This window comes from Epinephelus moara, chromosome 5 (assembly GCF_006386435.1).
Source record: "Epinephelus moara isolate mb chromosome 5, YSFRI_EMoa_1.0, whole genome shotgun sequence".
Lineage (NCBI taxonomy): Eukaryota > Metazoa > Chordata > Actinopteri > Perciformes > Serranidae > Epinephelus > Epinephelus moara.
This window is the reverse complement of record NC_065510.1, coordinates 7,490,953-7,508,843: the sequence shown is the minus strand read 5'-3', so window position 1 is coordinate 7,508,843 and position 17,891 is coordinate 7,490,953. Positions and strand designations below refer to the sequence as shown.

At 41.5% G+C, this 17,891-nt stretch overlaps 1 protein-coding gene across 1 annotated transcript in view; it reads right to left on the bottom strand.

The window, feature by feature from the left end:
* Nucleotides 1-17,891, bottom strand: part of LOC126390369 (voltage-dependent calcium channel gamma-2 subunit-like) — an 88,435-nt gene that overhangs the window by 24,413 nt on the left and 46,131 nt on the right. Inside the window, exon 2 of the mRNA XM_050044644.1 lies at nt 1,637-1,720. Coding sequence (XP_049900601.1) covers nt 1,637-1,720 — 84 coding nt within the window. The remainder of the gene's footprint in view (nt 1-1,636; nt 1,721-17,891) is intronic.

Here is a 17,891-nt window from a genome sequence, read left to right as displayed (position 1 = left end):
GGGTTCTGACACCAACTTCGGTTTCCTCTCTGTCCTGTTCCCCATCATCCCCTCGCTCCACCCCATGGCCTCCATCCACCAGCTGTCAGACAGGCGCATGGGCCTCGGTGGAGATGGACAGACAGATGGATGGAAAGCAAGAGGGAGGAGGCAAGGGATGGATGGAAGGAAGGAGGAGAGGGAGAGGTGTGACCCATATAGCGGAGCCTGGAGTATTTATAGAAGAAAGTGTCCTAATTGGCAAGCCGCTGGGAGAGCAACAGCACTGCACTGGTGCCCTACTCCTTGTCCTTCACCTCCCCAACCTTCCCTTCTCCTTGGCTTTCGCCTTCTCCTGCCATCTTGTCCTCCCGTCCTCTTTCACATCCTGGAATTTGTCTTCTCTGAGACTTAATCGTTCTTTCTGCTGCCCTTCCATGCTCCTTGTCCACAGCAGTGACCTTGTGCTTTGACTTCCTCCTCTTGCACCCCTTCTCTTCTGAGTCCCTCTACCTTAACACAGCTCTCCCTAGTTTCTTGTCTGTAGCTTTTTGCTACTCTTTGCCCTTTCTCTTCCACCTGCAACTTCTCATCCCAGCCCTCCTCCCTTCTTTCCTTCATCTTACATTTGTCCTCATTGGCCAAGGCTGCCTTCATTGACTCTTATTCTCTCTCTCTCTCTCCTTCTCACATCAAGCTTCAACAGTTTACGTTTTCTGGTGGCAAAGCAAGTACTGACATAGTCTTGTATCTCAGTGAGACTGCTGAAACTTCAATAATTTTAACTGTCTGATCTCATAGATTCAGTATATTCTCTCTTTGAAGCTACTGTTACAATTTTACGTATCCTCAAACAGTAATTGTCTGTTGCCTTGCGTGAAGAAGCAACGTAACATCCGATTGTACATTCTGTTGCAGAGGATGGCAAAACATTAAAATATTTTAACTTTTAATGGCAGTGCCATCTACTGTTAGTGTTGCAGGTATACTCTGTTGGCCTCTCCTATAATTCTACCCTCCTGCTCTCCTCCAGTAAAATGATATTGGGTGTGCCTGATTCCATATGAATACAGTAGTAGGTTTAGGAAAAGAAACATGGTGACGATAAACCTTAAAATAACTCCGAATTCACATGGTTTTACATGGGACATGAACACCAATCTCCTGGGGGAAAGTCCCATGTTGTATGACCTGTACACTGCGTCAACTTGACTTTCACTCTTTATACCATTACCTACCAGTCGACATTCATTACATGGGTTGAATATGAAATACTGGCTGATGATAATGTAGGTTTCTGTAGGTATACACACGAACAGTGCATGAAAACAGCCTGCATAACTTCATATAAAATGATGTTTTAATTGTAGGATGAGCATGATGATATGACAGTGCTATTCAGGTTCAGTATGACTTTGGGCATCTTTTACAAAATGAGCTTAAAAAGCATTGTACAACTTTAAATAAGTACTGCAAGTATGTTGCACTGTATGATTAATATTATTATTTTGATTTGGTCGTTGAAAAGGGGAGTCTCAAGAGTAGTGAAGTAAACTGAGCCAAATATGAATGATCATAAGGGCAAGAAATACCAAACACTTACACAGAGGATAACATACAATAAATTCTTGGAATATGGATGGAAGGAAGGACTTACGTAGGAAGTACTCGGAAGCATCCGCCTCATAGTCAGCATCCTCGGGGAAGTGATCTATCTGCTTACACATGCCTTTAAAAGAACCTGTGTGAGAGCAAGAGAAAGAAAGAAAGAAAAAGAGAAGAGGAAGGAAATAATTATAATAATTATAAAAGCAACCTAATGTAGGAGACATAGGGGGCTGGTACAACATAGGGAACCACAATGAAGACACTGCACATTTTCACCAAGGCCTTGGTGTTTTCAGCCGTTAAGTACTGTGCTCCAGTCTGGTGCCGTAGCCCCCATGTCAAGAAGCTGGACACTGTACACAACGCCGCCTTACGGACTGTCTGCGGATGTCTACCAGCCACCCCATCAAACCAACTGCCTGTCCTTGCTGGTATCATTCCAGCAGAGGTCAGATGAGAAGCAGCCACACTGGACCTTGCTCGAAAGGCAAGTGAATCCCACCTCCTCCACAAGATATCTACGGGGACACCACAGCACTTATGTCTCAAGTGCTGGTGCCCCCTTGCCACACACGTCCAAGAACTGCTCCGTACAATGCCTTCTGATCCCTCCAAGGCTGCCTGGGTCAAGGCAAGATGGAGGGACCAGTGGAAGTCAGCAGAACCATCATGGTTCCACCACTACATTGAAGACCCCAGATATGTTCCCGGCCAGCACCTGGCCCGAAAGCAATGGACAACCCTCAACTGGCTAAGGACAGGTGTATGACCCTTTGGTGAAGCAATGCAAAAATGGCATCTCATGGACAGTGCCCACTGTGAGTGCGGGGATCTACTACAAACTGTTGAACGCATAATAACCAAGTGCCCCAAACACCGGCCACCGACTGGTGATCGTGGTCTGATTGACCTGGACGATAAAACACTGGCTTGTCTCAATGGAGCTGAAGGTCCAAGGACATAAGCCAGAAGAAGAAGAAGAAGGGTCACAGGGAACATGTCCCCTTCAATATTTAGAACATGTGCATTTGTACCTGCCAATTAAAACATGAAAGTAGCAGAGGACTTGTATGATGACAAAAGTTAAGACATTTATACCATAAACTGATGTGGAAAAAGCACTCCTTGGTGCATAAAAATTAAACAGAATTTTCTAGCGGAGGACCCCCCAAACTCCCCATGTGTCTCCCTTACTATCGAAACAAAACCTATGCCCTTGATTCTTTGTATTCTTTATTTGAGGAGAAAAGACAAATGCAGCATTTGAGACAAAGGAAACAAGGAGAAGAAGAGAGATTTGTCAACAGCTTTGAAGGAAGCACATCACAGGAGAGAAAGTGACAGACAGAAGAGGAAGGAGAGTTAAATCGAAACGCCTCGGCAGAGCAGGTGGGAGCATGAGGAGGAGAGAGTGAGGAAAATGCAAATGAAAGAGAGGAAGAAAGGAGAGCTGATAGTGCTGCTCATTAAGAAGAATTGTGTGTGTATGTGTGTGTGTGTGTGTGTGTGTGTGTGTGTGTTTAGCTTGGTTCAGCTCCAGTGGTAATTGTATGCCCTCCCAAACCACTGCAATTAAATGGGCCCTTGTTAATTGGCGATTGAAGGACGAAAGACTAGCGCCCGGCTTTCAAATGGGCATCGGTTACACACACACACACACACACACACACACACACACACACACGCACACACACACGATCACGTACTGTAGCATCAGCCCTATTGTCAAGAGCCTCGGTGGCTGTCTTTCTCACTCATCACGGTGAGAGCACTTACGGCTAAGTTTTCAGATATTTTGCATTTTCATCATGACCACAGAGAAAAAGAACAATTTCGAACCAAAGCTCGACACATAAAAGCGAAAATAAAATGATGACAGGACGCTACCACAAGCCCGTTTCATATTTACATATCTTTAATACACCACAGCAAACACTCAGGCGAACAAAGTGTTTTTCATCAGGTAGACTTTGATAGATACATTAAAGATATTTCACCAGGAAGCGGCTCGGAAACCTTTCAGCGTGCTGCAAAATGCTTTCATCATTTAATAATTTCGGTGTGAACTGTGTGTAGAGCTGTGTGTTGAAATTCTGTTCCGTTCCTGAGAGGACTGTGATGAGCAACAGCACCGCGTGTTTCAGGAGGAAATAGCCTCGCGTTCGCATGGCCTCTTGTCTCTGTAACTATTTGTTGTGCAAATGCGAGGGATACTACAAAGTCAAATAGACTTGAACCATGCCGTGTGTACTCGAGAGGCGTTCAGTCAAGCATAGAAATAACGTACTAAGTGTTGATGAGTAGAGGTCTCTCAGGTGATGTAGTTCACTCTCTATTGGACATGAATGAGGCCTTGGCATTTCTGAAAGACTGAGTCATCAGTATCAAAAACATTACATCATTGCTTGTTCAGTTGGAGATTTATTACTGATACATCTTATTAGCTTCATTGAGATAAAGCCATCTATAAATAACAGGGTCTTCCCAGATGTCAGCTCCTAACTGCATGCATGACTGTTAACATTTAATACAGTTAACATTGTGACAATGAAGTGTCCGAGAGTGTTATTAACAAGACATATACAGAATGCTTTAGACTTTGTATTATGCAATAAACTTACATGATCACTATGTGAGATGGGTCCAATAAAATCTCTGTCGCTCTGTGCTGTATGTATTGCGCTATGACGTACATAGAAAATAGTACATGAGAGCAGAGGCACCTCATCAGCTTGGCCCTTGGCGCATCCATCTACGCTCTTATATTTTGAAAATGCAGCACAATGAGCAAACTTTAAATACAGTGATGACATTTTTGTGCAAAAGAAACTTAATTAAAAAATGGGGCTTGGGAAATGTCACGCCGGCTACCGTATGGGGTGATTCCATATCATGCTATAATTGGTGGACTTGTAGTTCTGGGTCGTAGCCAGGGTCGCTGTCGTCACAAAACATTACAAACTCTGCAAAGACAATTGCCTATCCATTCCACTACAGAGGAACTATAGAACGGGCATTTCTTAGCAGCTGCAGGAGGCTTTAAGGAAGAACACGTCTGCATTTCTTTTTGGTGCACCCTCCTGCACTGCTGCTGTATGCACACTTGTCATAGCAGGAGTCACTTTGTAGGAATTTCAGTCCTAAGTTTCTGACACTGTCAGAAGTTTCCTGAAGGCTTGCCAGAGGTCAAAATCGGCCATCACTTAACGTGTCAGAAGATGCTGTCTAGGACCACTGTTTTAGATTGGCAAAACACTATTGATTTTACCATGTGTCAACTTTAATCTCAGACAGCCCAAAACTGCACAACGTGTAGGGGCCTTTAGTCACACACTTTGGGATGGCATTTGAGTAAACTTCTGTTAGGCTGAGCAACATCAACTTTAACTGATGTTTTACTGTCTGTAAGATACAGACAGGCCCACCTGCAGATGTGGCTGGGCCCCCAGAAAAATCTCCAGTGTGTTTTATTATAAAATAAAAAAAGAAAAAAAAATCATACCATTTTTTAGCAGAGAGGGAGTTGTTGTTTTAATATGTCATGGTAAATATTTTGCTTTAAATTGAAATTTGGTTGTCATTGCTTATATTATGGATGGATATAATTATTGCCTTCAATGGGCCTCCCATAGCAGCTGGTCACCAGAAAGCTCTCCCCCTTTTTACCTCCTTATGGGCAGTCCTGGATACAAAGACATAGTTCTGACAATTACAAAGGTGAATATACAAATACACTGAGATATTCTTATCCTGAAGTGGGGACACACCTAGTGATTCTTTAACGTGATTATAGTTTGGCTTGAGACATCACAACTTGTTGCCTGATGTCCAACTAAGATTATTTCAAACATTTCTACAACTGAAAGTAGGTCAATGACAAATGACAAATATGAGCAGGAGAAATAAAAACAGAAATAGTAGCCAAAGACAGCTCGCAACAGAGACACAGTGTGGTGTGCAGCATTTATAATCCAGGTTTCAGTGCACAGCCATAGTTCAGATGAAGTTTACCATACTTTTACAAAAAAAAAACAAGTCAAAATTTCTCTGCACAATTGACACTTCTTGTTGCCCTTCAGTAGATACATACTTCCCTTTAGCATTTTGCTGATTTTGACTTTGTACCATTTTTCAGCCAAATCACCAGAATACATCGTGCCTTTCTGTACATCACAAATATATTACGTTTGTACCTTTTATATGTTAAATTTCTTTGTTTCAAATATAGTATGGAAAACTTTATATTTCCTTACAATTTTATTTCATATTTTATATTGTGACAACGCTGTGGTTAACGTTTAGCTTTAAGCACAAAAAACACTTGGTTAGGGTTAGGAATATACCTGGTTTTGTAGCAACAAACAGTGGGAAAAGTCCTGACTTGTCGTTAAAAATTACCAAGTTTAGTTGCAACAACTACAGCTGGAAATTGTCCCAAAGTGTTATTCATGATGTGTCTATAAAAAAAACAACAAACACGGCTGGAAATGTCACAACGTTTCATGAAAAAATCCCTAGTTTAGCTGCTAGAAACACGGCTGAAATTGTCCTGATGTGTTGTGAAAATTACACAACGTTTTGCTGCAATAAGCATAGCTGGAAATGTCACAGCGTGTTGTTTAAAAAACCCAGTTTAATTGCAAGAAACACAGCTGGAACTGACCCAACGTGTCATTCAAAAATACCTGTTATGTAATTACAGCAAGGCTGAAATTTTCCTGATCTGTCATTAAAAAATGCCACGTTTAAGTGCATGAAACACAGCTGAAAATGTCCAAACATATAGTTAAAAAAGACCTGCTTTTGTAGCAACAAACACAGACGGAAATGTCCCAATGTGTTGCTAATAAAGGCCTAGTTAAGCTGCTAGAAACACAACTGAAATTGTCCTGATGTGTTGTGAAAATTACACAACGTTTTGCTGCAATAAGCATAGCTGGAAATGTCACAGCATGTTGATTAAAATCTGGTTTAATTGCAAGAAACACAGCTGGAAATGACCCAACATGTCATTCAAAAATACCTGCTTATGTAATTACAAACAAGGCTGAAATTTTCCTGATCTGTCATCAAAAAATGCCACGTTTAAGTGCATAAAACACAGCTGAAAATGTCCCAACATATAGTTAAAAAAAGACCTGCTTTTGTACAAACACGGCTGGAAATGTCCCAATGTGTTGCTAAAAAATGTCCAGTTTAGCTGCAACAAACACCCACCATCCCCTCCTCTTTATTCACTATTTATTCATTGATGTCAAAACACATCGTGCCATCATAGCGTGCTGTCCACTCCATTTACACAGCCTTTTTCTGATTGTCAAGGCTAAAGATTCTGTGTGCGCTATGTTAAAAGAAGTCTGTCATCATGTGTGATGTGTCTGTACTGTAGGTTTTACTCAGTCTCAAGTCTTTAAATGAGGTTAAATAGAAAATGTAACAGTTTTTACCAGTGTTTCAGAACATAGGTTATTCAGTCTGGAGTCAACCTCCCTGCTCAGACCAATTATTTCTTCACTATTCCTGGACAAATCTGTTCACATGACTTCTATCATTCTCTCAACCATCTAACATACATATAGCCACAGTATTGTAAAACATTCAAAATGGTGTCGGTCGTGGTTGCTAGGAGATGTGCAAAGTAGAAGATACAGTAAAAACACTGTAGTATCATCAGTCCCTCAACTTTAACAATAACACTTCCCTGCATCAGCATTTGGTTTTCAGTTTTAATTTACTGGCGTCTCCACATGAAGATCCCACATTATGTCAAACACATCAATTTACAAACTCACTGCCGGGCAGAATCTCCATCATCTCCACTCTCTCTCCTCAATCACTGCTCTCTGTCTCTCCTTCTCTCAGCCTTTCACACTCTCCCTCACTCCCTCCAACACATGCCCACCCACGCTGCAGCACGAGCACATGTAATCTGGAATTGCATTTTCCCTTCTTTCTCTCTCCTATCTCTCTCACACACAACCCTCTCTTTCTCCCTCCTCTATCTGTCTCTCACATGCACACATGTGCGTGTACCCCGAGGACCAGATTCCCATTTGAACTGAGCTGGCAGCTCAGCCCTCCTCTCCTCCTCTCCTCCTCTCTCTCCTTCTTCATTCTTTCCGCAATTCAAATTAAGAGCACGCTTTATTGTCTCGACAGGGATGAAACCTGTGCAGCCGGAACAGAGCATTACGTCATCATCTGAGATTCACTGGTATTGACACTCACAGATGGCCAGAAACCAAAACACATTAAGATTTCAGCATAATTTATGACTCTGAAAAGCTTCAGTCATAAGTGCTTTATATACCTTTTTAGTTATCCGAGCACTGCGCACATACACTGTCTTCACATGTCGCATGTTTACCGAAGAACAGATAGTCGTACTACTCTCCCTTGCCATCAGATGAGTCAATCAGCTGCTCATGTGTTGTGATTTTGTGAATACAGACCAGTTTTGTGTGGTATGAGGTTTACTCATAATCATCAGAACATTTTTAGAAGATCAGTCACAACCAGCAAACTGTCTTTATATGATGATTCAGATTTCATATTTCCAGTTTGCCGTCCACACTGTTGTGCCTCTGGAAAAACTCTTCACTCATCTTTTTGTTTTAGCGTATACCAAAACGTTTTCCACATTGTCCTCATTAGATTTCATCATGTACTTTATAATTACACTGATTGACAACTTGACACTGACGCTAGCGGAAATGCTAAACAAAGTGTGTAAGAGTTTACAGTCATACATCAGTGTATTTTTTAAAGCTGCATTTTATCCATCATTCATTCAACAATTCGGCACCAGCATTTTCAAATTCAACCATTCTGGGTTTGAAGGTAATGTGAGTGGAAGGTTACAACAGAGATAAAGAGGTGTTCACACACGACATTTTAGTTGCCAGAAGAAAGTGTTGGCATTGTACATTTCTGCAAACCATGGATATGTTACATTTGTACGTTTCATACGTATCATTTTAACGTGGGGAGGGGATGGCCCAAGTGAGACTCCTGCCATGCAGACAACTGTTCGAGACCAACAAACAACAAAACCAGTTGGTTTTTAGCAAGTCATTGCTCGTTTCCACTGGCTTTTTAGGCACCAAATGTGGATGTTTTTAGCAACCAATTGCTGTGTTTTCACTGGGGATATTGCCACAAAAAGCTGTTGTTTTTACCAAAGCCCTGTTTCCACCAAACACTTTCGGTATGGTACCTTTGGAACCAACAGACATGGTACCTAGACCCTACTGTATTTCCTCATCACCAATACAGGCTGCAGTGAGAGTCTCTCTCCATAGGATATTTAAAAATAGCGGGTTTGTGCATTTAGTCCTTCTAAGGCAAGCTCAGGGGTTTAGTGTTGCCAGAGTGCACAGGAACGACGCTCCGAGTGAGGATTAGAATATATGACGTTCATATAACCCGGCTGAAATTAATACATATAAACGCTCGTAGATCCACTCATTACTAAAAGTGTATGTCATATAAAAACTAAAGTGATGGTCAGAGTTGTTAAAATGAAATTGAGTTGATTGGTGTTGACTGGTTCATGTCGTCAACTCATTCATCGACTAACATTATAAGTTAACGTTCTACCTTAAAAGTTCCTGGCAGTTTAATTAAGTTATTTTTTACTCCAGCTGCTGCGAGAGGCAGCAAAACATCATTTATTTTTTTAGTTACAGTCTACTAATAAAACTCTGCACAGTATGAACAGTGGTTACATGAGCCTCAAAACCAGACACAACTCAGCCCTGAGCAGAGTGACCGTCCTCTACTGACCAATCAGACTGCAGTGTTCACAGCTCCACCTTTTAGTACCAGATCTGTGTGCTAGGTACCCCAACAGAGGGGGGACCAAACATGGGGACGGTACGGAATGTTTCTTTTAGTACCATCCACAACTTTTTGCAGTGGAAATGGAAAAAAAGGCGTACCAAACTGAAGTGAACTGTACCGTACTGTGCAACCAAACCAGGTATTTTAAGCCAAACCATGATCTTTTCCTAACCATAACCAAGTGTTTTTTTGTGCCTAAAGCTAACCACGTTAATCATAGCGTTGTGGAAACGTAAAGTTTTAACATATCAGCTACAGAATGACGTGCAAATGTAACGTATTTGTGGTTTAAAAAAACCCGTAAGATTTCAACATTTATTCTGGCTGTTGGGTCGACAAAAAGCACAGGTGTAAATTTAACAAAAAAAAAAAAAAAGGATTCCATGTAGCAGCGTCAGTTTCAGGGTCCTGGTATTGTTCTTGCCTGCTCACTGTCACACTGTCATGACTAACAGGGACACCTGAATGCAAGAGAGCCATTGTTAATGTAATCAGTAACACCTGCACTGTGACAAGTCAAATACCTGCTGTAAAAAAAAAAGCCTATTTATGTAACCTTTAACACACACACACTGGTGCTGTCAGTTATTCAGGCTGATTAGACTTCTGCTCAGGTAGACGTTGACGCAGAGTCAGGATGGGATCACTAAACTTAATAAGAATCATAAACACACAGAGAGGTGAAGGAGATGTCAGTCAAGCACCACCTGCACCAGCACAGAGCTGAGAAGCTGAGAAGAGGTCTAATCAGACAGACTAAGTGAAAACACCTGTGTGAGTGCACCTTGGGTGTGTAGAAGCTTTAAACAGATTCACATATTAATCACCTGTATATATGCACGCTATCATGCAAATATAAAACATATCTATTAGCATTACCAATCATCCTATAAATATGTAGAAAAATACCATAATTTAACAACTAACAATGAAATGAAGTATGTTTTTAACCCAAAGTTTTTTGCTTGAAGTTACAACCTCAAAGATCTCTATTTTGCTCTCTTTGGCGTCACCTGTGGGGATAAGCGGTACCCTTATTGCAGGTGTGTTTGTGGATCTCACCCCCCAGAGATCCAAACAGAGTTGTCTGTGTAGCCTGAGTTAAAGAGGAAGTCCATCACGTTAGCCCCACCTATGCAGTCTGGTGTACCAACCAACTGAGGGACTGGTGATGGAGAGATTGAAATTGTTTGCAGCTTTTGATTTGAACTTTACATTTCAACAACGCTATGAATGTTGCTGATTGTGTTTTTATAGCTACTGTCATGCCCTTTTAAACTGCCCCCTGGGGATAAATAAAGTGATCTGAATTGAATTGAATTGTCACCACAGACACCCTGTTCGTAATACTGCAAATGCAAGGGCTTTCAGTGGGCCATAGGCTCCCTGTTGTGTTCCCTCATTTGGCGATAGACAGTGACTTAACGGACAACTGCTTCAACACAAATCTTCCACATTGTCACTTTCAGTCAGGATTTCCTTTCCTCTGTAGACTCCAGGCTCAAGATTAGTTCCAAAGTCATGACAGTATTTTTCTTTTGTCAATTTTGGACAATGTCAACATGACAAAAACCTGATCCATGCAAATACAAATGTAAATACATCCAGACTCTGGACAAATTTACACCTAAACAAATCTAAATGATGTTTTAAAGAAGCAGGCATGTGGCCTGAAATTTGAATGTTGAACTCTGGTGATTTCTTTTTAAACAACAACTGTGCAAGACTGGATAGATAAAAGAAATAAAAAAATGTCCTTGTTTATCCACTAATCAAATTTAAACAACAAATGAATTAGCAGACACTTAAGAGACTTTAATTCACAACTATTTCCAATGTAATTATTGGCAGCTGTTTCATTGTTGATTTGGAGGTTAAATACAGCAGAAAACTGATATGAGCAAGAAAAATATGTGCAGGCAACTATCGTTCCTTTGTACATTACTGCAGTGAGTGGAGGATATACGCAGATATATATACACACCTTTTTCTGGCCATTTACAGTATACCCATCTATCAGCCAAAAGCCATTGGAATATAAAGAGGAGTACACGCACTTCTCCTCAGTAACCTTCCCATCTACCTATTAGCACACCCACCTCATTGACTACCACTACACCTCTGCATCGTTGTCCTCAACGACTTCTCTGTGGTTCTACTGATAACAGTCAAGCCACTGTGCTATCTCCACTATTAAAATAAACAGCTGCATGTTCTCTGATCCACAGTGACATCAACCACTTCTTTGCTCACAGAGAAACAAACAAAACCTTTGTGTCTGTTGCTGTATTAAATCCCCACGAGAGAAACTCCTCTGTCCTCCCACCTCCTCTCTCTGCAGTCGTCATAATGAGGTGTCGCTCTTCCAAATTGCCCCTGTTAAATTATACATTCTGCTTAAACATGGAGCAGATACTATTATTCTGAGACCAACCTGCACCTCAGGGGTCAGGATGGATCTGTCACCTACTTATCCTCACAGCAAGAGGCGCCCCCGTGACTCTCCACGGATGATTTATACCAATAAGAAGAGACCCCCGTGACCCCCCTGCTGTCACAAGCTAATCAGAGGCCTGCTTGTCGACTCACCTCACGGCTGTTAAGGATAAGTTAATGTAGTGTGATGAAACACTAGCAGACATCCTTTTAAGAAGTATTAACATCCTAACCCACTGCAGAAAGTGTGTGTGTGTGTGTGTGTGTGTGTGAATCAGAGATGCAATGTAAAGTACAAACGCCCTCTTCTGAACCAGCTCCGTGTGTTATGCAAATACTTGGCATAGTGTCTTTATTCTTTATGCTAATTATGGCTCAATCTATCTGTATGCTAAAATGCCATTAAAGTAATCCCTCGGCTGCAAAGGTGGATGAACATCAGAGACCTCAAAGGAGACGTGTTGCACAGCAAAGATGGCTATCGGTTCAGTTCAGTTGATTACAGGTTCTATACACAGAAAATGTGTTCTTCCTTTTAATCTATCTATTAAATTTAATTCATCCCGGAGAGGGCTGTCTCTCGAGTGATGCTCCTTTTTCCTCCTTTTATGCATTTACAAATATTTCCTTGTATTCCGTGGGCTTCCCATCTGCATTAAACATAAACATAGACATCCAGAACCTTATTACTGTATACTAAATGTTATACTAAAAGTCTGGAAAACGCCAACTCCACCTATGGACGGCCACAGTCCTGGGTACACTCAATCAGAACTACTTCGTAAGACTGTTGCCTAACCATGGTGGTGTTTCAGCCTGACTTGAAGGTGGAGTGAAAAGCTGGCCTTCATAGCGAGGGAGGAGATGTGAGAGGTGGGGGACACTTCGCATGAAAAGTGACAAGAATAGTTGCGTAACAAATGAAAAAGACAGCTGGAGAAATTTAAATCCTGGCTCCTTTCTCACCTACACACAGCTGGCCAGTCGAAGCGTGAAGTGGGTGTGAATGTCAGACTATTCTGGAAAATTACAGAAATGCTTGGACACATTTTCTCCCAATCTGACGTGGGAAAGGTCAACCGAATCGCCAGAAAAAAATGTTGGCACTGTACGTTTTTTGTAAACCACAAATACATTACATTTGTAGGCTATGTTATTATATAGCAGATATATTGAAACTTTCCGAATGCTGTGGTAACCACTTGTTATGGTTAGGAAAAGATCATGTTTTGGCTTACAAAACCTGGTTTGTGGGGCACAATCGGGGTTGAAAGCACCGCAAAATCTCTGTAAAAACAGCTGCATTTTGCGGCTCTATCTACGGCAGGAAAATGCAGCAAGGTCTTGGTAAAACTCAACCATGTGTCGTGGCTCTATCCTGTCAGGAAATGCAGCAATGTCTCGGGAAAAAACAACCACTGTTTGTAGCACTGTCCACGGTGAAAACACAGCTGTGGGACACTAAAAACAGCCATGTTGGTGGCTAAATAGCAGCAATGTCTCTATAAAAAACAACTGCTTTTCGTGGCAGCATCCCCAGTGAAAAAACATCTGCATTTGGTGCCTAAAACGCCACTTGGACCACAGCATTAACTCGCTAAAAAAACAACCTGTTTTGATGTTTGTTGGTCTCTGGTTTGCAGTGGTTTGCAGCTTGGCAGGCTCACGTACTTGTCACACCATCCATCATCCTCGCCTCCTCTCCATGACAATGTCAGCTCACAAACATAGACTGTTTACACCATGTACACTATAGAATCGTTGATAATATTTGAAAGAAATGTGCATAAAATTTGCAGAAAAGTACAATGCAAACATTTTCTTCTGGTGACTCGGGAGGATGGTGTTTCTGAAGCTATTCGCCCATCCAACAAGCACTTCTGGTGGAGTACAGGCTCCGTAAAAGGCTCTGCTGCCTACAACACCTCTCCATCACCAGTCGCTCAGGTGGTGTCACTTGTTTTGCATCCTTTTTAGTTGTATTTTACATGTTTGCTGTGGCAACATATCAATTGGTGTGCTGGAGACAGAGAGCAGCGGGTTTTTGCCAAGTTCTAGCAATGAGGTAACCCTACAAGTCCAACAGCAAATGCCAGTAATTTATGTTCCCAATCAGCCAGCGGCCCTACAGTTCTTCAGGCTGATATTCTCCATCGCTCAGTGACAATGTGGTGGTGACATAAACCATAACTCTGTTGTTCTGTTGTTGTTTTGTTCGTACTGGAGATGAAGAGAAACTGTTAAACTCCTCTCCAAAGTACCCTGCCACAGCAGATCCACACTTTTCTATAGAAAATCCTGTAAGAACCCATCAAAGGGAACCCCTGATGCAGATATTTTCAACCCTTTCATACCCAACCCCTGTAACGTTTTCATAGATTTATTTCATTGCAGGACTGGCTTACAGCTTTGAAGGTAGGAAAGTATTATATTTTTTAAGGGTACTGTTGTGTGCTCTGGTGCATTGGACTTCGATTAAGTTCACAACAGGGTGTTGTTTTTGAAAGTGCCCACAATGTCTGAAAAGACAGCAGTGTAATCTATTGCAACACATTCTCATCCCAACTCATACTGATGCTTGGTCAGCGGCTCTGCACGTCAAAATATGACATGCTAGGTTTCCTCCTGGATCAGTTTTAGACATTCAGGGATGGCGTGACAATTTATGCTCATTTTCCTCATTGTGTCTCTTGAAATTACACTTCAGTTTTCACAGGAAATATACATTTTCTGCTTGTTAAATGCAGGCAGTCTTTTTTCAAAATAAACTCACAACATAGGTAAAACACTTTGAGGTTCACTTTCTTAGGTTTAGGCAACGGAAGTCCATGGTTAGGTTTAGAAAACAACATCATGGTTTGACTTAAATAAGTACGGTTGTTACTAACATCATAGAATGCTATACATACTAGCACACTACTTTGTAATTAAAGTGACTCAATTGACTTTTGATTTCACAAAAGAAAAAAACAGCAGGCTACCAGGTTAAAGTCCAGAGTTTGTTCGACTCATCTACCCAGGCAACATTTGTGTGTGGGGCCAATGTGGGTTGTAAATGGGCTGAAAAATGGGCCCTATATGGGATTGTCCACAGGTTCCATAATGGCACCATGCCAATTGCCCACATGGTTGATTATACCCAAGTGGGCTCCAGATAAGATCATCATGTTGGGCCCATACCATCTTTATACCCAGGTAGCTTTAGGATTACCCATTCATGGCTCACTCAAGTAAACCCATTCATGTGGGCAATTGGCATGGGGCCATTACTGAGCCCATGGACAATCCCATTAGGGCCCATTTTTCAGCCCATTTACTACCCACATGGGCCCCACATACAAATGTTGGCTGGGCACCTCCCCTCCCTGCTGCCCTGTGCAGACTCTCTCTCTCTTTAAACTACGGTAGTTGCCCGCAGCATCACTAAGGCACCGCCCAATGCCTTGGTCCATGCCTAGGTCCACTGACAAAGCGGTAGTGAGGACAGACTGTCTATGCAATGCATGTTCCTATTTTACATTAAGTGTTTATAGCCAAAATGACCTTTGAATTTGAATGTGTCGAAATAATGCTAGCATCCTGCCAGAGCAGCACCTGATGGTAGAGGTTAAAGAAAATTTTGAATCTGGATACACTCAACTTCAAAAGACCAGCACCAAAGTGTTTGTACATTTTCCCACAAAAAGCAATGCACCCAAATTTGTACATTTCCCACATATTTTGAAAAGCTGCAATCACGTAACCAATGCACTGACGGAAGTAAACAAGGAAGCAGTCCTGAGCGGTCTTACAAAGACAAAGCTTGGGGTAGTGGGCGGGACTTTGAAGGTAAGTCTTCACAATGTTTCTTTTACTCAACCTAACCACAGTAACTTTACTTTTCTAAACCTACAGACACCCAACCATGTTTGTTTTCTAAGCCTAACTGTAAACCTAAATTGCCTAAACCTAACCTCCATAACTCTGTTAATTATATAACTGTTCATTAAGAATGTAACATCATTTTTGGGACACTAATTCATAGGGTATCATATGAACTGTTGTATCTGCATTTTTGTAGGCTGTCATATGAACCATTCCATAAGGATACATTGAAATATTATTTCAAGACATCTTTTGAATGTCCAATGAGAACTGTTAATACCACTTTAAACAGAGGCTTTGGTTTCAGGACACTTTGACCGTGTGCTAGGTCCATTCAATAATCCATCCATGACTCTATCTAACAATGGTTGCATGACTTGATTTTTGTTATTCACATGGAAAAAAAGGCAAACAGTCTACGTTTTAATCATCTAAAATCTCAGAATCCTTGAAATCCTTTCTTCAAAACTTTGGAGACAAAGTGATTGTATGGCTCTACTTTTATCCTCTTGATACCAAAGGATCTGGGAATTATCCTGAAGTTCCCCTTTTTGTGATTGTTTTGGTGTCTCCTCCTTAACCTTAGCTTTGAGTGTGTCACTGTGCAGATGTGTATTAGTTTATTGATTTGGCTGTACACTGAATAAAGCTTGGGGAATAAAAGAACATTAAATAAATATAATGTACAGAGAGTTCAACATAATCTCTTCATACATTTCAGGGTAAAAACTCTGGCACAGAAAATGTGTTCCGCCTCAAAATGCAGAGAATTGACTGAAAAGCGTTCACTTCATTAAACGACTTCATTGTGAGCTGTATTTCATTTTAATCTTTGAACCCGGACAGCCCAATTCATTTCCGCACAATTTCAGAACACATTTGACAATGGAGGGACCCATTAAAGATAATTGTAATAAATGTAGAATTAGATTCTCACTCTACTCGCACTAACTAATTTAGAGTAAGCAATTACTTTTCCTATCAGCAGGCGCGCATGTGTATGCACACACAACACATAATTTAGTTTGATGTGTAGTTGTGACAGAGAGAGAAAACTGCTGGGTTTTGCTGCTGGAAAAAAGCGTCAGTTCTGTCTTTCATTCTTTTGAGATATTGAAACGGAGCAGTGTGTTGTCATGTGGCACAACACAAGAAGCAGCTGATGTGACAGCAGCACAAATGGTTGGTTAATTGTAATTTGGCAGGACATGAGCGGTGTGGTGGAGGGCACCAAAGAGGCCAGGTGGGCAGAGACTATCCCATGGCCAGGTGTTCACACTTTCAATCCAAATGAGTTCATCACTGCTAAAATATCCCTCAATGTTGAAATGAGAGAGGGAAGCACTCTAATGTGTGCAAACCATCGCTTACTTCTACACGTGATTGGGTTGTGAATGATGATTGAAATTTACACAGTGTGCTGTTTTAGCTTGGCTGTATCCTGCCATAGGTTCTGACAGGACTTTTGTCACATTGTTCACATCATATTGTTTGTACTGTACACAAGCACTAAAGTCAGAAGGAGCATTGACGAAACAAAGTTGGAATTTCAGGATTTTTTTTTTTCTGACAGTGCCAATTAGTGATGGGCAAAGCAATTCTTTAGATGTTACTGAATCACTAGAATCAGTCATTAAAAATATTCGTTCAAAAGATTCGTTCACTGAATTGTTCAGTGCTTGGAGGGAGGAGCTCTGACTGTGTACTGCGTAGTCCGACTCACTGAAGTGATACACGGCTAAGCGATTCATGATCCAGTTCAGTTCACAGCTTCCGGGGAGTGCCGAGTCTCATTACTGGCCAGCCTAACGTTTTAAGTCTGTTTATCTGGAAACTAAGTCTGTTAAAACAATGGGGAGATGTGTGATTGTGTTCACGTGGCTTGACTCCTGGCTACATTAGCCGTTAGCTTGGAGAAAACGGTCCCTATGAAAGTGCATCGCTGAGAAGAAATGATTTGAATCACTCAGGGATCGGGGTTACGTCGTTCGTACGCACATAGGCAGTCCCTCCCTGTACCCTCGCTGCCTCGCGACTCATTCACACGGACCAAATCGGCAGTTCCACTCCCGGCCTGCATGCTCGCTGCTGACCTCAACTGAATTGAGAAATGAATAAATCAGTTCCGGAAGTGATTCAGTTCAGTACGTTTAATCAACAGA